The 21,911-nt window shown below is 37.7% G+C and overlaps 1 protein-coding gene across 3 annotated transcripts in view; it reads left to right on the top strand.

Moving 5' to 3' along the window:
* insc (INSC spindle orientation adaptor protein) overlaps window positions 1-21,911 on the top strand; it is a 167,990-nt gene that overhangs the window by 89,479 nt on the left and 56,600 nt on the right. For all 3 annotated transcript variants that reach the window (XM_062967675.1, XM_062967676.1, XM_062967677.1), the window contains exon 7: window positions 14,837-14,962. In XM_062967675.1, the coding sequence (XP_062823745.1) occupies window positions 14,837-14,962 (126 nt within the window). The remainder of the gene's footprint in view (window positions 1-14,836; window positions 14,963-21,911) is intronic.

Below are 21,911 nucleotides of genomic sequence, written 5' to 3'. Positions count from 1 at the left end.
TTAAAGCATGAAAGCTTAGCAGCAGTTAAGTGTCCAACATAAGGTAACAGCAGCAAAACAATAAACATCCATCTTCTTAAAGAGGAGAATGGTCAGATGGGCCTCTCGAGAGGAAGAAATCTCCACAGGCATGACACCTCTATGCACTAGACCCTTCACCTCACTTCCATCCATTTGCTTCTGAGAATAATGCCATCTAGAGCATTTCAGCCTCCTATTTTTCATCTGGAGTTAAATTAAAAGAGTAGATAGCATTCCTGGTTTTGAAACATTTTGCTGTAAATTTACAAATAGAACAAGCAGTCAGAAAACTCCCCCAGATAAAAAGATGTCGCAACACTAACATGCTATCAGTAATGCAAAAAGTATACTGCACTTAATAATAACAAATATTTATTTACCTTTCTATTTGTAATCCTGTAAAGAAGGCCAATATTATTATATTGATATAGATTTGTAGATGGATTGGTCTTAACAATATGGCTGATTTTCAAACGTGACAACTGTATATTCCCAGCTCTTGTTATAGTAAAGGTAAAGGTTTCCTCTGACGTTAAGTCCAGTCATGTACGTCTTTGGGTCCCACATCTAGAATTCCTCTCTCCCTCTCACTCCATGTTTTCCCTTACTTCTCTGCCTCATTGGGATGAAATGAGTTAATGCTTAATCCTATGTAGTTTTCTACAAACCTTGGAAAGAATGTGTTAAATATTAAGTTGGTAATCATAACTGTTTGAGAAACAAAAGGAATATTATTACCTTTAAATGTTTTAATTAAAAAATGACACATGTTAGAGTTTTATATAATCTGTAATATTTAGTCTTGATTGTTAGGGTTCCAGAGTGAAATTGAATAGGGCTCCTGTACTTGTAACGATTGTCGAAAAACAGGGAATTTGGCAGGTTTTGCTTGTTACCTGGTTGCTTTACTTGATTCTCTCTTCTATACAGTTATTAAAGATGCAGTAGTCATCTCCAGTTTTCAGTCTGGCAGCCTTATTTATTGAAAAGATTTTACATGGCAGATTGACCATTTGGCATTTTAAAATTTAAATTATATCTAAACATTTATTCTGCCGCAAACCCCTTCCCAAAATCTATTTTTGTAACAGACAAAAGCTTGGAGAGAGAGAATTTTTCAGCTGGAAATTGCACCAGAGGAAAGGGTTACTTGTACACATGCTTTTAAGAAAAAGAAAGGAGAATTTAAAACATAGGTTTCAAATACATGTTTGAAGTCACACCTAGTTTACTTTCTAGTTCCTTAATATGCTGTACCAGCATCATGTACTAGTTCTTTACACATAGAATGTAGTTCCAGTTCTTTTCATCCAAAACTTTCACTCCAAGTGACAAAAGGAGAAAAGGTATTTAAAATCAGAGACCAAAGTTATAGAAGTAGAGCAAGTATTTTATACAAAGGATGTAGTTTTCATTACAAATGGATACAACAGCATCTTTCAAATGCTATTTTAAAAATATATTTTGAATGCAAGGAACTGTGTATTAGTTTAATCGATTGTTTCTTCATACCTTTTTCATTTCACTTGACAAAGTACTTTTCAGAATCATTTTTCGCTGCCAATCACTTTGATTGAATAATCTTAAGGAAAATGTGAACTTTACACTTAGACACTGTGTTGGGATCTTTTATAATTACAAAAGATTTCGACAAATAGAAATTAAGAGAAAAAAATGTGAAAGCCTCCTGTGTACTCATTCAACGGTGGCTCTCTTAGAGGAGGACAGTACCAAAATTCTGTATGTCCTTTGCTAGCACCAAATATGGTAGAATTTGCTTCTGAAAAAGGTTGCAAGCCTATATCCACTTACCTAGAAATAAGCCTCATTCAACCCAGTAGGTCTTAGCCTGTTTAGGATATTACAATTATTATAAAGCCTGGGATACTACATGCACAAGATTGTATCATGGATTCTTGGTAGTCACTTGGGTTTGTTTCCGGAACCTCCCTGTGGATACCCAAAATTTGTGAGTTCTCAAATCCCATTATATTCAATTGCATAGTAAAATTGTGTCCCTTATATAAAAAGGCAAAATCAAGGTCTGCTTTGAGGATTAAAGAAAATATTTCAAAGCTGTGGATGATTGTATCTATAGATGTGAAGGGCCAATTATAATTAGTCACCTGAAGTATGTGTTTCAAGTGTGCCCAGAAAAAATGGATCAAGTCAACATTGTATATACTCCTGTGCTATTCTAAATGGTGGTTTGTGAATCAATACCAGTCCATGAGCCGTTAGCTGCTGGTCTTTTGGGGCTTTCCAGGAAATACAGGAACAATGGTATCAATATGAGACAAATATGGCACCAGTCCCTGCACATGTGAAGAAAAAATGCTGCTCCCTAACATTACAAAGCTAGAGAAAGCACTGACTTATTCCCTGAGAGGAAGACCCTAAAGTTTCCAAATTGAGTTCCTAGGAATTCACAAGTATAACACTGACAGCTATCATTTAGCTTCATTGTGTGACACATTGACATATTTATTTTCTGAACAAGGTGGCGTTATTTTGCTATCATAGTTTTTAATTTGTAGAAGTATTTGTTTATTGCCTCTGAGCCCACTAGAGACCATAGCGAAACGTATCAGAAATAAAGACATTAAAATTGTAAATATACACAGGGAAAATGAAATTAATTAAATACAGATTAAAACAATTTATTAAAACAGTTTTTTAAAAACCATACACAACTAAAAGTGCCAGAGAGGCTACTTATTGTTTTAAGGACTGAGGTTGCATGGGCACTGACACTAGAATGCAACTTGGAAAGTAGGACATCCACATAATGCATAGATATATTCAACTGTACTAAAAGATTAGTTCTAGAATAAAGCCACATTACAGTTTGTCTGTTACAGCCTGTCTTATGGACTGTTCATTTCCAAACTCATACATCTTACTCAGTTTGCAGAAGCAATTTTTCTTTTTAAAGATCACAATGGGGGGCTCAGTAAAGTGGGGTTATAAATCTTAAGGAAGGCTACTTGTGCCCATGGAAAATGTGTTTTATTAGACCAAGACCTCTGTGTGTTAATAACAAAGCAAATCTATGAGTGCTTTATTAGAACAAGACATCTGTGAGTTAATAACAAAGCAAATCTAAAAAACTGAAGTATGTATATGATTGTCATTGAGAAAATATATCCAAGGAGACTAATAGAACAAAACAGCAATTACAGGATGAACAGTCTGATCTCCAAACCAGGGAAGCTGGAGTTAAGTCTTATAGAGCTGGTTTCTTTGAGTTGTTTTTGTTCTGAACCTTTACACTTGGCTGGGAGGAGGAAACCTTAAACTAGGCTATTTAACTCACTTTCATCCCCAGTTCCTCATATATAAGATTGATTATCTTTTTATTGTTGCAAGTGACATTATGAAAATCAATGCTGTTTTAATAAAGGAAGTTAAGTAGATTGCCATTAAAAAATTGCCTTAGCCTCTGATATTTAGCAGCCAGTTATATCACACCGGCTTTTTCATTCTGTAGCACTGAAGGTTGCTCAATCTCAAGCAACTTATTTCCTCTGATACTTTTCCATTTTGGCTAAAGATGTCTGGTTCCTTCGAGTCATTGAACCATAGGATTAACCTCTTTCATGCTTTATTATCTTTCTAAGTTTCCTTTGAACCTTTCCCAAATTGCCAACTTCTTTCTTGAGCAGTATTCCTTGTAGTCTAAACAAAGCGAAGGCAAGTCATTATATTTATTTCCAGATTTAACAAATGTTGCTCTGGTCTATGGGTGGAGAACTTAGGATTCCTTGTGTCTGTTCAAACGCAACATTCAGGCAACTTAACCATTACCAATGGAATATTACAGGCTAAATGTGTACATCCCATTGCTGAACCTTTTCTGCAGTCAGCTTCAAGAAAGGTTTACAAGGCACAGGGAAGTAGTTCAGGAACTGCAAGTGTTCCTATTAATTGTCATTTTCAGGTGTTTTAGATTTAAAACTTTGTAGCTAAATAGAAATTTGATTTAATTAAATCTATGTAAAATATAGAATGAGTCATAGAATTTAAATTATATTGTATTATGGATCTTCCCTTCATGATTCAATAGAAAAAGTTTCAACCCACCACCTCCCCGAATTATTTTTTCTGGCTACGGATCTGTTTGATACAATCTAAAATGTTACTAACTCTTCTTCTTCTGATATTGCATTGTTTCCTTCAGCACTTCCTTTCTTTCCATGTGTAACAGTGTAGATTCATTATCAGATTATGTATTGTTGTGATTTCCCTTAATCTTTGGTGTGGAAAGAAAATCAACTATTACATGAATATAATAATAATAATCCACTCCAAAATACAGGCTCTTAAATTCAGTGAAACACCATTTAAAGGAGAAAAGACATCAACATATAAACCAAAATGATGAATGCAATCTTATGTATGTTTTTCTTAGAAGCAAGTTCAGTGGACCTTAGTTCAACTTACTCTCTTCCTCCTGCCCTTTTCAGGATTTAAGGCAGCTTACACAAGATAAAAAACTAGTTAAAATCAGAACATATAACAGTTAAAATGTAATTAAACTATTGCAGAATGAATACTCGTTAAAATACAAATGATTAAAACAGCATTAAATAGAAAATCTAGCATATTATATAATACTTAAGTTGCATCTACATTATAGAATTAATCCAATTTGACATCACTTTGCTTGCTATGGTTCAATGATTTAGGATTATGGGAGTAGCAGTTCTACAAGATCTGTAGCCTTCTCTTTCAAAGATTGCTGCTGCCTCATCAAATTACAATTCCTAGAATTCAATAGCATAGAACCATGGCAATTAAAGTTGTGTCAAACTGGATTAATTTTATGGAGTAGATGTACCCCTATTCTCCCTAAGAATTCAGTCCTCAGATATCTAATGGAAAAATTGTTTTCACTTGCTTATGGAAAGATAGCAAAGAAGGTGCCAATCTAGATTCCCTGGGAAGGGAGTTCCAAAGCCTGGGAGCAGTAACTGAGAAGGCCTTCTCTTGTGTTCCCACTATAAATATCTGTGAAAGAAGTGGGACAGAGAGAAGGGCTGTCTCAGATGATCTCAAAACCAATCCTGTTCCATAAAGGAGGATATGGTGCTTCAAGTCTACTAGCAATCACTTTGAATTGTGATGGGAAATAGACTGGCAGCCCATGGATTTGTTGCAACAAATCCCTGTAGTTAGCTCCAGTTGACAACCTGGCTATAGTTCTTCAGACCTGTTGTAATTTCCAAATACTCTTCAAGAGCAGCCTCACATAAAGTGCATAGCAGTGATCCAAACAGGATGTAACAAAGGATTTCACCTTATGTGATTTTTTTTACAGTAGGACATACTATAAGGGTAAATAATATTCTTGGATCTGACACTCTGGTGGTGATGTGTCAGAGTAGTGTGGCTTGTACGTCCACCACATATGGCGGAGTTTTCTCATTGGTGACAGCCTGGTTCTGGAACTCCTTTCCATAAGTGCCTCTTTACACTTTGGTTTATCAGATGCCAGTCAAAAACATGTGCATTTCCCTAAGCTTTTGAAAGTAATGCAAGCGATCGATTTGCTTTTGACTGCTTTAGTTTGTATGGCTTTTATGATACTTTAGCAAATATATGTAATGTGTAATTTTAGATATCTGTCATTTCAGATACATAATGTGAATATTAGATTTGCGATATTAGATATTTTAGGTAATTTGTTATTTTAACCATACACTTTAGGTAAAATGGTGAGCCACCCTGGGCTTTTATGAGTAAAGCTGGGTGTAAATCAAACGTTTAAGCAAAACTCACATCCATAACTTTCAGATCATTAATCATCAATTGAATTGGTGAGGAAATACATCTTCCTCTTTATTTTTCTTCATGCTGTGGCCTTTTTCTTTGCCAGTAGCTTGATGATAAGTGACAGAAATATTGTATATGAAAAGGGTCATTCCATGTCAAGTTGTCTAAACCTCCCCATCATCATGTCTCCAATTTTGTTAAAATTTTAGCTGTAGCACCAGTCAGGTGTTAAACTACATTTCCCCAAATTCCCCAATAGTTGCTGATCTAGAGCCCCTGATCTGAAGGGTAGTCTGTTAGCATGTGCACGACATTTAACAAAATGCCTTTTTTGGGGTCTAATAAAATTGAAACTAAATGTATAAGAATGGCTAGAAAATTGAAATCCTGTCCAGATTTTTCTGCTGATTCCAATGAAATTAATTTTAATATTATGAATGCAAAATCCTGTCAAACAAGTTGACTCAAAGTGTGTATCAAATGTGTCGCAACAAATTTTGACCAATAGTCAGATTGCAACAATTTCCATGCAAACGAAGATACAGACTTGAAATTTTGACCAAGCATTAAGATTTTGCTGGACATAATAATGCCAAATTTGCAACTACCCAGCATCTATAACTGCCCTGCAGGATCTCTTCAAATTTGGCATTTTTGGCGCAAATGGTAAAATCTACCAAAGTTCAAAGCCAATTATTAAAAAGACTTGTTAATAGTATCATCCGAAAGAGAAAATGTTGCTCAATAAGACTGATATGTTTTTGTTTTGCAATGAGATTATTAAGTATCTATTTACTCAGGTCAAAGTATGTTATAAATCACATTGAAACCAGCATCTCCATTGCCAAGGAGACATGCCCGATAGCCATGCAGTAATTAACAGGTCTATGAGGATTCATAAAGCATAAATGTACAAAATAAAACATGCTTTGACCTGAGTATTATGCAAAGATAGTATGCCATGGCTGTGTTGTGTGTGCAATACACCTAATTTGAGATGTTTCAACCAGATTTCCTATAAGGCCTTGGGATAAGGATGAAAATAATATTAACCGTTATCCATTTCCTGGGTAGAAAATTCATTTCCTCATACTCTGGAAACACATTTGGGAAGAATAAAAGATGAATTTGTTTGCATAGCTTTGATGTTGCATTTCCACATTGCCATGTATTTTGAAAAAATATTCTGAAACAAAATATACTTTGCGTAAAAAATTGTTGTCTTTGTTTTTGGTACAAAAAGTTTTTTTTGTTAAAAAAGTTGTTTTTTGGAACTGTTTTTTTGTATGAACACTTATATTCTTCTGAAAAATATTTCCCCAAATACTTTAGGAAGTGAACATGGGTGAAAACTGCCTAGAAATACTAATTTTCTACTGCACCAGGGTGAAATCTACAGAAACTACATATGTGAACAAAAAAGCTGAAGAGTTAAATTCCTAGTGGAGAGTGGGGTTTTGTTATCTTCATAGAATTGCCCATGTATTCTCCCAAGACTGGGAGTTACAGCATATTTATTTATTTATTTATTTGCAGTATTTCTATTCTACCCTTTTCACCCCGAAGGGGACTCAGGGAGGATCACAATGCACGTATACATGGCAAACATTCAATGCCATTAGACACATGACACATATAGATGAACACATATAGAGGCAATTTAACACTCCAGCTTCTGGCTTCACAAGGGTATGCTCAATTCCGGCCACAGGGGGAGCTACTGCTTCACCATCCACTTGTGACACTGGGTCCTTGATGGAATACTTCCTCATACTTCTGCACGCCGCTGGAGATTTTTATGGTGTTAAATTAGCCTCCATGCATAAGCGGTATCTAAATTCCTACTTGACAGATTCAACTGTCTTTCGGTTGCATAGGTCAACAGCAAGCTGGACTATTACTGGTCAGGAGCTTACCCTGACCCGGGCTGGCTTCAAACACATGACCTCTTGGTCAGTAGTGATTTATTGTAGCTGGCTACTAACCAGCTGCACCACAGTTAGAGAGCTGTGAAGCAAGGTAGCTCAACCCTACCTGGCCTTTAATTTGTACATATAATCTAGAAGTGGATGTAATGAAGGGATCCTTTATTTGACAATGGCTTTCTCGTGGAAAAGGAGCTTGTTCCAGAAGGGGCAACTCTGATGGCCATCATTGGTTCAATCCATATAAAGGTTCCCACACTGGAAAGGTGTAAAAGCAAAATAGAATTTTTTTTATTCAAGGTTTGGATTATGCAGCTAAAATAATGCCAGTTTTTTGGCCCCAGGTTCTACAGCACAGCCTGTAATATAGAATCTACTGCCTTTCTCCCAAAATTGGATTCACTTGTTCCTTCATTACACTGAAATCCAGTATGGTCTGGTGACAGCATATGTTTTTGACTTTGGATAATAGGTGATAAGTTCTTGATTTTCCCCAGTTCTGTTGAATCATTTTGACTTGAGTCACTCTCAACCTACCCTCAACTCAAAAGATGTACGAGGAGATGAAGAAATCCTGATGAATTCACCTAGAGTTGTTGGATGACAAATGTAATACCTATTGCATGCTTTCATCTTGGGCAGCTTTTAAAAATAATCAGTCTTCTGTCTGCTTTAAGTTATATCTGTTTTGGTTGTAGACGCAGGCCATGAAAGATGGATTACCATTAAGTAGTGAACCTGGAGACTGTTTTCCTAGTAGCTTTGCTAGAGGTGCAAATGATTCTTTGGTTTTAATACACAGTGCTTCTTGCTGACTATATATTGACAGTTCAGGTTTTTTCCACTGGTAGATGAATACATTGAGTCTTTTGTCACATACTTGCTTTCAGTTAATGCACTAATGTCAACAAAGATCTAGTAGTGTCATCCATTTAAGCTTCCACTTAATACAGCTGTAGAAAAGAAAGATAGCCCTTCAATAAAGCTTGACAGTCCCGGTGTCATTCTGTATGCTGATAGATTGTACAGGTTTTTAAATCCTCAGGTACTAACTCTACACAGTAGATACATTTTGCCATTGATTTGAGATACATGCAGTGTATTTGGTTGTTAATCATGTGTGCAAACCTTTATTTAAACTATATAGCCATTCTGAGATATTTCATTCCACTAAATCCCCACAGTACTCCTAGGGTTTCAACTTCTATTTCTGGTCTCTAGATTTACTTTTTTTTGTTACATATTACCTTGCCCTTTCTCCAGTGAGCTCAAGTTGGGGTACAGAGCTGTCCTTTCAGCTTCAGAGCCCAACAGTGTTGGAAGTATTTAAAACTGAGAGAATGAGAATAGCTCAGAGGAAACTAGAACCTGGATTTCCAAGTCGAAAATTAACACCTAACATGTCTTACTTGATTAGATTAGGAAGGGAAAGAGAAAGAAATAATACAGGTTCTGGAAACTACAGAACCTTTGAATGTGAAGTCTGAACCATTCTGTGTTGCTCTCAATGCTCCTTAAGAGCAAAGATTACATGATGAGCCATTTTGTCCCTCAGACACTTAAAAAGGAGAGTGCCAGCTGCAGGAAAAGCTTTGTTCAGCCTCAAAAGAGTCATACTGAAGCAACTAGAGCAGCTATGTTGATTTAAAACCACCTATACATTAGAACATCAACAGCTGTGAACAACAGTGCCAAACTCTGTGTGTCGCTTTGCTTGCTATTCCTTGTTTTACCTAGCTAAGGTTACTGAACCTTAGTTAGCTGATTGAAATATTGCCCTTGGTTATTCTATGAATGGCATTGGGCCTTGCTTAGATAACTTTTTATTTCTAATTTAACCATGCTTTTGCTCTTGATAATCCTCCATGTGTGACTCTGGATTGTTCTTCTCTAGCTATTCACTTGAACTGTAAGTGTACTCACCTAGGCATTTGTTGGATCTGAAGAACACTACTGCTAATTGTACTTGCCAATAATGATAACATGGCCAAATATCTCAATTGGGTATTTCATCAAACATATAGAGGTAGTAGTGGGCCTCTTGAGGTCAATGAATACAGATCTCAGGCAAGTTGAAAAAATCTACAATAATTAGGAAGCATTCTTATTTTGTTGATCGTGCAAAAATCTATGGCTGGAACCCTTCTGTTCATGAAAGAAAGATCCTGGATCCAACACATGCTTCTATTATAATACCATAATAAACACAAATAACTATTTGGGGATATAATAAGGACTTGTCTTTAAAGCATAAGTAAAGCTTATTTTGCAAATATAAAACAATTATTTTTTATCTTGATTACAATCAGCATAAAAAGAAATCACAACCCATTGATGAGTAAAGCAAATATTAATTACAATCTTTGTACCACTGTTCCTCATCTGTCCCCAACCAATATCTTTGGACTATTGGAAAAGAAGTGGTTAGAGAATGGCAGAATGCATTTAGCTTTCATCCAGGAAATCAATAGAATTTCATTCACTTTTCCTTTAGCTGTTCTTATGCTAATGAAGCTTTCTGAGTTCTTTTATTGCTGTGCAATGCAAATGAAACAGGGGAAAGAAATAGTTTCATGAAGCTTGGAAACCTCTAAAGTGAAACTGAAGAATTGCTGTCCACTTATCTGCAGACATTTTTCACCAAAAACAGTTCTGAAATTAGTGGTTATGCATTTCTGGAGAGCTAAGCAAAATTAAATCCCTATATACTTTGGGCATACAGTGTAAAAGGCATGATACAAAATGAAAAGCGATTGGGAGAGGCAGCTTGGCCAAGAAAAAGTGAAGCAAGCTCCCAACAGGTCTGTCTTTGCCCTAAGGTGCTTTCTCTGAATCAGAGTAGACAGCCTCACAATGCTCCTTGGTTTATGGTCAATGGATGAGGCTAGAATCTGTAGTCCCCCAGCAATATGGCTTGTATCTTCTGTACTGTCAGTTATAGGCCAGAAGCTCCAATATGCCACTTGCGAATGACATATTTTGGTCTTCATTATGCTGGGTATCTGTGACCTGGGGTAATTATTACTAAAATCTTACAAATCTTACACTTTTTAAACCATTAGGTAAGTATCTTCTTTTGCAAACAGGACTTCATTTGTTACATGGCTGGCTTAGAAGGATATGCAATGGATATGCTTTTAAAAAGCATGAAATATGTTTTTAAATGCTTTACATTAATTGGATTGCTTCCCCCCAAACTTTTATATATTACATATTGCTTTAGGTTTTTTTGTTTTCACTTATAGTGCAAACCACTTTGTGTCCCATATTGGGAGGATGGTGAGATATAAATCAAACAAATAAACAAATATAACTATGAATCTCAAATCAGTACAAGGTTTTTAAGTCTAGAGTTGCATTACAAAATTCATACAAGTGGTGCCTCAAAAATCGATAAATTATCATAATGAAGATTAGTACCTTAAAGACTAACATTTTTCTCACATACATTTCCACAGCTTAAAACTCACATTATCAGATACCTGATATGTTAACTTCATTTGACAGAAATTCTGCACACAGACTTGGCTAAAAAGGAAAGGGTATATGTAAAAGGTACAAAAGTTAAAGGAACACAAACAGCAATAGAACTGCAACATTTCTATACATATCCTAAATATAAGAACAGAGCATTTAATTCAACACATAAATCACTGAAACAGAACTCAACTTTCCAGTAAATTCTAACTCAGTTATTTCATGCTTTGTAGTTTCTTTATTGGAATGTCGTGGATTTGTGAAGGAGCAGAGTTTTGTGGAAATTTGAAATTTCCTTCTGTGGTTTTCGAGTATTTCAGATGTCAGATTTGTGTTCATGTATTGTCTTGTGTAGAGAATTATGAGTCTGTCAAGTGTAAGCTGCAAAAGACATTGCTCTCAAGTGGTTCCAGTGAATTTGCTTAGGCTTGTGCATTTTGGCTAAACCTTGATCAGTTTCTGCTACCTGAATTTTGGCAGATCTTGGATCTGTTTTCGCGCACCTCCCAAAAACAGATAGGCGGCTGAATAGCCGTTTTCAGTCAGTCAAAAAAGGCAGCTAGATCCAGCCTATTGGTGGCAATGGGGGGCTTCCTGGGCTCCCCTTCCCTACATTTTTAGGGCTATCGGGATGAAAATGGCCACACTTGGAGGACACACCTATCACTCTTAGCCCACTAAGTTTCATAATGTTTGGGTCATCCCCTGATTTTTAGGAAATTCTTATCCTTCTAGAAAGAAAATCTCCCAAAAAGGTATCCCCACTGTCCCCACTCTGTAACTTAGCAGCAGGGCAGAGCACCATTCCTTCCTGTCAAATGTCAAAGATGCATTTCTAATAGGAATATATTTTCATAACCTGTTAAGATTATGATCCCAATATGGTTAAATATTAGTTCAGAGCAGTAAAAACGCAGAAGACTAGGGGTTTATGTGAGCAGAGGTAAAAAGAAATTAAACAATAAGACAAAATATCCAGCCTCCCTTTCCCTTTAAAAAGTCATGCGCATAAAATAAGCATCAGAGAAATCAAATAAAATAGCAAAAATATGTTTACTCACAATCTTGTATGATGATGGTCATACAGGCAAAAACATCTTAGTTCCAAAGAAAAACAGTTCAGGAAACTACATATCTCTTAACAGACAGGAACATCAGCATGGCATGGTCAGGAGCGAAGAAGAAGAGACAGGAAGAGGCATCTGTACATCACTTCCTGTGTGTCCCCAGAAAGGATACTCCCATTTCCCAATTCATATGCAAAACCCCCTAAATGGTGTCATCAACTCTGGAATGCAGCTTGGCTCAGGTTACTAAGCAACAGACATAACTAACTACATAAACCATCCCACATTGAAAATGCATGCATGATTGCTTAGATAACCCAACAACTTCCAGATCACATAGCTCACTCACTATTACACTTTCTATACTACTAATAATAAAAAACCAGCAACTTCTTCAAATCTTTTGCATTTCTTGTTCTCACAAAACATACTGGAAGAGGCCAACAGCCCACCACCCACAAGCAAGCAAACAGCATGCCCCCTTATTAGAAAAAACACTCCTGTATGATCCAATGAGGAAAAAAACCCATTTTCAAAATTTATTATGGGAAATCTAGTCATGTTGGGAAAAAACAATGTTTTGGAGCATATTAAGTCTTTGCGGTTCAGAGCAGGTCATCAGCTTCACTGATAAAGAAAGGCAAGGTGGTGGTAACCCCCAAAAAGGGACAAGGGGAGAAAGATGACTTCAGGTCAGGGGTGGAGTGGTTGGCTGGCCACCCTACCCCACAAACAGCCAATCAGTCTCCTAAAGAAGGAAAGGCTTTGGGAGGGGGAAGGAGGAGACCCCAAGGATGGCAGCAGGTTGGGGGCGGAGTGGATGCTGGCTGGCCACCTCACTCTTTATATGTGCTGCACCCCCAAGTCCTTCCAATGTTCCTTCAGACCCACCACCAGAGGAACCACCAGGCTCGGCAGGGCTGTGGAAACACTAACGGCCTCGTTGGCCTCCAGAAAGGGATGGATTACCAAAACCAGCTGGGCCACGATGTCCCACTTCAGCTTTATTAGGTGGCACATAGATGACAATTTGCCAGTGAAAGGCTGTGGATCACTTTCTGCTACTCCATCAACCGCTGGAGCAATATGAAAGTGGAGTTCCAATTGGTCCTGATATCCTGAAGGAGTTTGTGTTTGGGGACCCCCTTCTCAGCCCGCTTCCTCCTCAGAAGTCTTCCACCATTGACACTGCAGTGGAAGTAACCCACTATTTTGTGGCACTGCTTGATCAGCTCTTTGATCTGTTGGATATTGCTTGAGAGTTTGTTAATCTCCTTCATAGACAGGCCTAGCCCATCATGGACAATGAGGTGGAGCCTGTGCACCAGACATGACACACCTGGTAAACCAATGTCTTTGACTGCCCGTACCACATTGGCCTTGGAATCTGACACCACAAAACCAGGCTCTCAGGAAGCCATATATCAATCATGTATTCTATGACCTCAGTGGGCTGTGCAGCAGTGTGGGTCTGGTCCATGACTTCAAAATGGAGCTTGGCGTAGCAATGTCCTGTTTCTGTGTTCCCCCTTCTCTCCAACCAATCTGCAGTCAGAGAGCGGTAAGAGTGGGCTGCGCCAGTGCAAGTCCAAAGAGTAAGATGCATGTGCAATATATTTTGGTCTATATTGTGTAGATTGTTCTGTATTGTGTGGATTGCTCCATCACAGCAGGATCCAGAAATTCAACTGAAAATTATTGTAATGTTTAGAAATATATGCTAGTCCAAGCAAACATTTGTAATGCACTAATTTGGGAAACCTAAAAATGTTGATGCAGGTATTCAAAAATGGGCAGATTATATACCTCTCCATATACTGTTCTAGAAAACTAAAATAAATAGTGATAATGATTAGAGAACCAGAAATGTGGATGAGGATGTCAAATTTGCAGATAGAGGTGTCATTACTTTTAACATGTGAGCATTTTACCTGCAAAACATTTTTTTCCATTTTAAAGAGAATGTTGTAATCTCAAAATTGGAAATGGAAGTAGAAATTCACCAAATAACATCTACATTTATTTAATTTAAAAGATGAGTGTAAAAGGTAAGTGTCAGTATTGTCACCTCTCACTGAACCTAAAATCTCTTTGCTTATCACCTTATAAAAGCTAATTTCCTTGCCTGCATAGTTACCTCTCTCAATTTTGCAGTAGTCAGGACAAAGGATACAGGGGTTATACTGTATCCCCCCCCCCCAAAGTACTGAATGATTACTTAGAAAAGTACTAGGTTACTATTTCTAAGTAATCAGTAGTCACAAAAAATATATTACCTTTAATACCAAATATTCTAAGTTATCAGAACTTAGAATACCATAGTGTTGTGCTGGCATTTTTAGGTAATCCAGTACAACTCTGTGGTCTTACTGGGCTGGAAGTTTTTCATTTCAGTAGGGTTCACTATTATACATGTTATGTATGTTCATAGGAAGTTTGGAAATATATTCCTCATAGATACAGGGACATACTATAATACAGGAATAATGGTCAGTTTTGACATAGAAGTTAGTGAGTTAAACTACACTGTGGAATAATGGATTTATCTTGTTTACTGAAACTTTCCTACAGGAAGGAGGTATCGTTGCCCTCTTTAAGATCTGCCGCCAAGATTGCTTCAGAGGCCTATATCCTCAGACGCTCAGGACACTGGCATCTATATGTTGTGTGGAGGAAGGAATCCAACAACTGGAAAAGGTATTATCTCAGCACTAGGTGAAAGGACATATTCTCCATAGCGATTATTAACTGTTTGCTTCATTCATCCCAGAAGACCATTGTATTTCTTCTTGTTCCTTTGTGGAATGTAAATCCCAAGAACAGTTCTTACAAATGCTTAATTGTGGTGATAAATTGTTCAAGAGAACATTATTTTGCTTCTTATAGGCAGGTACGGCAGGTTGAGGTTAAAAATGTAATCTCCTGGAAACAAAAAGCAATCCTCTTCATTTGTTTTAATGGCATGAACTGCACTTTCATTGAACTGACATTCTGTATTTAGAGATCCTGGCCATTGCACAAAGCATAAGAACTCTGGGAGGGAAGGTTTATTCTATGTTATAAATACATACTCTATTTCTCCCACTCAAAAATTAGAATTGCTCATAACATCTACGAAATAATAAAACATAAGATATACATTTACAATGCACAAAAGACAGAAAGCAGTCATTGAAGTAACATTAAAGTAAAATGAGTAGTAGGAGAAATAAGGAAATGATATCACCACCTGAAACAGAGCACAAGAGCCTCATCACTATTTTAACTTGGATCATGAAGGATATACATGTGTACCAAGTGTGGTCGAGATCCATCATGGGTAGGATTCACGTGGCTCTCTGAATGTGGCTGTACTCCATCTTCCGTCATTATCTCTCAGCTCCCCCTCAAACCCCAACAGTATTTTTTGTTGGTTAATGAGGGGTATGTGTATCAAGTTTGGTTTAGATCAGACATGGGCAGACTTCAGGCTTCTGGGTGTTTTGGACTTCAACTCCCAGAATTCCTAACAGTTGGTAGGCTGTTAGGAATTCTGGGAGTTGAAGTCCAAAACACCCAGAGGACTGAAGTTTGCCCATGTCTGGTTTAGCTCCATCAAGCCGTGTAGAACACATGATCTTATAGGCCAGCAGCATTCCAGAGGACAAGATGTCCCTTCAAGTAGCAAAGACCTCATTTAGGACTTCAGAAATAATAAATAGGGCTGCACAAATAATTAATCAGACCCCTGAAGTACAAAGAGAACTAGGATAATTCAAACCAATTTGTACAGGATCCAGAACAGAATTGCCCAATTCAGTTTCAGGGTGGAACAATACTGTCTAAACCATTTTGAGATATTACAAACAAACAAACAAAGCCAGGCAGTGTGCCTTTAACATGAGCAAAGTTCAATCATCCCCTGCTCTGTTGTCTTTTCCCTGGGAGGCAAAAACCTCCTTGTTTAACCAGGCTTTCAACCTTGGCTGGCCACAGTGGAGTGATGTGTTAGTAGTGGGTGTGCAGTTTTACTATCATGCTGAATTTTAAATGTTTTAAAGTTTGATGGTTTAAAATAATGTCTCAAGTGAATGTACAATTCAGTGCTTTTTAAAAAAACTTTTGGAACAGTTCTGTTTGAATTTAGGCTGAAAACCATTTCATATCTCATGGGAGAGAGAAGCAGAATATAAAATAAATGACCCCCTCCTATTAAAATGGTATTCCCTCTTGAGATATTATTTTCATTAAACTCTAAATAATATTTGGTTTTCTATTCCCCAGCTCTGGTGTACTTTCATTATTTTCCTCCCCATTAGAATGATAATCTATTCAACTGTCTGAAATGTTAACACATCTAAGTACTTGGCATTTGCATGGGGTAAGTAAAATCAGAATTGTTGGACAAGAGGAATTTGAATTGATTGTCTTTGAGTTTGTTCCATGAGTTTATGTAGAAATGTGGGTACTCCAAACAAATAAAATTCACTGAAATATGGAGAGGCTTAGGCAGATGACATCCTTTGACTCTCTCTACAAAGTGTCATGTTTTGGGTTGATGAGGTGGCACATAAAAGGTAGTATTGTGCCAGTTCTGAGACAAATATAACAGATGAACATTAAAAAGAGCCTTTCAGCAATGAATTATAGAAGCTAATTTTAACTCTCAGGGAAAGATGCTTGACTAACTTTTATGATAAACATGGAAATGTTTCCCCCTATGAATTGGGTTGCATGCTCATAGGTCCTCATTCTTCTCTCAGAAGAGTGTTTTTAAATTTAGGAAAATGAGCACTATTACCAGTTATACAATCTCATCCTTTGTATTTTTGGAAAACACATTTTTTAAAATATTTGAGTATCGTAGCTTTTTAGCTTAATGATATCTGTCATTTCTGCTTTAGGCTGATGCACTTGTATTTTAATGCCTAGAATAGATACAAAAAAAATAGAAAATTTTTCTGCAGCAAAAGTGAGATCTGTTGGCCAATTGTCGATAAACTTTTCCAGATTTTGGTTGAGTAGAAAGTTAATTCAAAGACCTTTGCCCCATTCTTTTCTCTCTTACATTTACAGTGAATTTAAGATTACAGCATTCTTGAATAGAAAAAGTGTACAAAATTTTCTGAGTCAGAATTTCTGTAGAAGCGCCAAATAGTAAAACCTGAATTGCTAAAGGAGTATTCAGTGGTATGAATGTTAGAGAAACAGGATGCCTGAATTGTTTGGTGATCTCTGGTGAGGAGTGAAAAAATGTGCCTGTTTTCTTTTGTCAAAGGTTAACCACTAAGCTGACCAGAAGGTCAGTGGTTAAAATCCACAGGATGTGGTGAGCTCCCATTGCTAGCCCCAGCTTTTGCAAATCTAGCAGTTTGAAAACATGCAAATGTGAATAGATCAATAGGTACTGCTTTGGCGGGAAGGTAATGATGCTCCATGCAATCATGCTGGCCACATGACCTTGGAGGTGTCTATGGACAACGCCAGCTCTTCAGCTTAGAAATTGAGATGAGCACCACCCCTCAGAGTTGGATTTGACTAGACTTAATGTTAAGGGGAAACATTTACCTTTACCTTTCCTTTGTTAATTTTTAAGGGCTCAAGTTCTTTACATTTTCATATTTGTGAATTTTGATAAATTAATATTAAAAACAAACAAAAACAAATTTTAACACCAAGTTGAAGAAGTAGAATATTTCTTAGTATGTAGAGGACCATGTTAGCAATGTGAATGTGAGGAGGCTGTCAGAAAAAGAGAGCTGTTAAACCATAATCTGTTAGAAAAAAACAATAACAAATTATAGAACTGGTCCAAAACTAACAAAATTAGTTTCAACAAGGAGAAATGTGGGATACTACACTTAGACAACAAATATGAAATGCACAGATTACATGATGGGTGATACCTGTCTTGTCAATATTACATGTGAAAATGATCTTGGAGTTTTAGGCCCCCTTTACACTGGCATATAAAATCCAGATTATCTGATTTGAACTGGATTATAAGGCAGTATAGACTCATATAATGTGGATTCTCTACTTTGATAATCTGGATTATATGGCAGTGTAGAAGGGGCCTTAGTGGACAACAAATTGAACATGAGTCAACAATGTGATGCATACAGCAGCTAAAAAGCCAATGGGATTTTGGGCTGCATTAAAAAGAGTATAGTGACTATATCAAGCGAATTCACTATGCCTCTCTATTCTGCTTTGGTTAGACATCACCTGGAACACTGTGTCCAATTCTGGTCACCACAGTTTAAAAGAGATATTGACAAGTTGAAACATGTCCAGAGGACGGAGACTAAAATGATCAAAGGTCTGGAGATTATGCCCTATGAGGATCATTTTAAAGAGATAAGGATGTTTGGCCTGCAGAAGAGAAGGTTGAGAGGAGATATGATCGCCATGTTTCAATATCTGAAAGGATGTCATAAGAAAGAGAGAGCAAGTTTGTTTTCTGCTGCCCTGGAAACTAGGACTTGGAGCAATGGGTTAAATTACAGGAGAGGAGATTTCATATGAGCAATAGGAAGACCTTCCTGACTGTAAGAACTGTTCAACAATGGAACTCATTGCCTCAGTGTGAGCCTTTGGAGATTTTTAAACAGAGGCTGGATGGCTATCTGTTGGGGGTGCTTGGATTGTGCTTTTCCTGCATGTTAGGTGGTTAGACTGGATAACACGTGTGGTTTCTTACAACTCTATTTCTACTATTCTAATTCAGCAGTGAAAGCAGCTGGTTATACAGGGCTTCAAAGCCATACTTGTACGAGGTAAGCACCCAAAGTTCTTTGCCTAGATAAGTGGATCTGGCAGTATTGCTCTTTCCCACACTGGAAATGGATTATTTAAACAGAGGCTGGGTGGCCATCTGTCAGGGGTACTTTGTGCTTTTCCTGCATGGCAGCGGGTTGGACTAGATGGCCCATGTGGTCTCTACCAACTCTGTTATTCTATGATTCTATGATATTGCAATATTTACTTATTCTGCCTTTCCCCGGCATTTGGACTCAATATGGCTTGTTTATGTATGCACTGTGTATGTGTATGTGCATGCACCTTCAAGTTGCCTGTTGACTCATGGTGACCCCATGAATTTCCTAGGATTTTCATAGGTTTTTTAAAAAAATACTCAGAGGTGGTTTTGCCAGTTTTCCCCTCTTTGAAATGTAGTCCACAGCACCTAACATTCATTGGTGGTCTTTTATTGAAGTTCTAACCGGTGGTGACCCTGCTTAGCTTCCAAGATCAGATGGGATATAGTGCCTTGAGGATATTTAGGCTAGAATATTAAACCAGAGCAGATTAAAAACATGCAAAAACACCAGTACAATATATAAAATGATTTTATGAACAGACAAAATATAAAAAAACATACCATTAAAACCTATTATAGAATATCTTTTTAAATCTCAAGTTCCTTCCATCAAGTTTAAGAAAAAAATGCAAAAAGAAACAAGAACAGTGAACAAGACAAAATTGTCATCTGATTCTACCAGAACTCTTGAAATCCTTTGGGTATGATAAGGAAATGCTTCTCCCAGACACAGCATGAAAAATTAATAAACCTTGCTGTTGAATCAAGGGCCTAACTTTATTGAAAGTGATAAACCAGAATCTGAACAAAATAGAAGCCCTGAGCCAAGAGTTCATACATTCTGATATAGTTTGTCAAGGGGCTCTATTACAGCAGGCCCTAGCTTACCATGTAGGGCACACTGTTCTGTACATCAAAAAGTGTGCCGATGCAATCAGCAAGAAGGAGGGGAGATCACCATGATCAAGGCCTTTTCTCTGCATTGATGTCAACTGTGTCCTGCCTGGCTTAATCAGACCTTATTCAATTGATCCAAGGCTTTAGTATACTACAGACTATTCCACAAATGTTGGTTTGAACCCCCAAATCTTGAGATACCCTGTGATTTGTGAAAACAGCCAATCTTCTATTCAAAGTGTGTCTGGGGTTGTTTCCCTCTTAGCATTGGCTTTCTAAAGTGGAAACATCATTCTACGTAATGGTAGAGAACCTTTGGTATTTTCAATATTTTGGCTTCCAATGCTCAAAAACCTTCCCAGCATTGCCAATGGCAAGGCTTCATTATACAGGGGTTTTTACACCCGTGACTTCCTTACACAGGCCTTTTTCCCAGTCCTTGGACATTGCTGAAATACAGCCAGGACAGAGCCTGCTGGGACCCATCACATGACACAGGGCTACTTCCAGTGAGGACTTGTCCTGGCTGAGTCTCAGCAGCATGGTTAGAGATAGCCTTGAGAACATGGGTGAATGTCTGTGTTTTCATTCACTAAGCCAGGGACAGCACTGGAGGAAGCTAGGGGCAGCCAGAAAACATTGTGTGAGAGTAAGGAGATGAAGCGATGTGCTGCCCCATGGTTTCCCACCAGAGCTGGCCCTAGGTATTTTTCAAGTGTAGGCAAACAGAATTTTGGCGTCCCCCCCCCAAACCAATCACTCAAAAATAAAAGCGTTGGATAAGCGAAAATGTTTTATAATAAGGAGGGATTAAGGAAAAGCCTATTAAACATCAAATTACATTAAGATTTTACAAATTAAGCACTAAAACATCATGTTTTACAACAAATCAACAGAAAAAGCAGTTCAATACCTTGCGGAGGCAGGCCATAGGAGACAGGAGTTGCCTCGATGGCGCCCCCAAAAAGATGGCACCACAGGCAACTGCCTAGTTGGCCTGGTGGTTGAACCGCCTCTGTATCCCACAATGCTGCATGGATTCTCCTGCTGCCCTACAGATTCCCTCACTGTCTCCCAGCTTATGGACCTCCATCTGATGAGGTCCTTGTAGTTTCAAATCATTTGAAATGCTAGAAGACTTCATCTCCATGTTGTTAGATAGTTAAATGAGAGGGGATTAACTGCAGAAAGACTTTACGTGGGATAAAATCCCTAATGTGATTATTGGTTGGAGAGGAGAGGAAGTTAACAATTTGGTTAGAAAGATGGTAGAATGTAAAAAAGATTTATGGATGGAACAGAGACTACCAGGAATTGCTGTTCAGAGACTCATTGGGTGAATGAATTCCAAGGATCTCACTATATTGAGGTCCAGAAAGCAGGAGACAATGGGAAACCGTCACCCTGCGCCCCGCATCACTTGTATCAGCACTTTCCCCATCCCATGGGGGAAAGTATCACCACCTGGCTTACCTCCATGTTGGCCCCATTCTTCTCAGTGAGAACATAGAACGCCTCCCGTGTTCTCTAGGCAGTGTCCTAAGATGCTGCCAGGACACTGAGAGAACAGAGCCCTGTCGGAAGAAGTTGTGTCATCTGATGAGATCTGGCAGGCTCCATCCTCACAGTGTCCTGGAAGTGTCCTAAGGTGCTGAAAAAGTTTAAAGCTATGAGATTCTATGAGGAATGAAGCAGGCCTGTAGCAGATTCAAGGAAGAGGTGACTAACAATGTAACCCTAAACTCATCTTTTTCTAGTACAGTGCATATTAATTACAGCCAATTGGGTATAGGTTTGTAGCTCAGTGTGTACAGAATTATGTTGTGTAGTTCTGTAATCCCCTTGCAAATTCAGTATAAAGAAATACAAATGCATATAAACAAAAGAGCTTCAATGGCTAAATATTCTTTCCTTTCTTGCTGAAATATCATAAAACATATACAAGCT

Source organism: Anolis carolinensis, chromosome 1, assembly GCF_035594765.1.
Source record: "Anolis carolinensis isolate JA03-04 chromosome 1, rAnoCar3.1.pri, whole genome shotgun sequence".
In the NCBI taxonomy this organism is placed as follows: Eukaryota; Metazoa; Chordata; class Lepidosauria; order Squamata; family Dactyloidae; genus Anolis; species Anolis carolinensis.
Note: the sequence above shows the minus strand (reverse complement) of the source record. Positions and strands in the feature narration are given on the sequence as shown.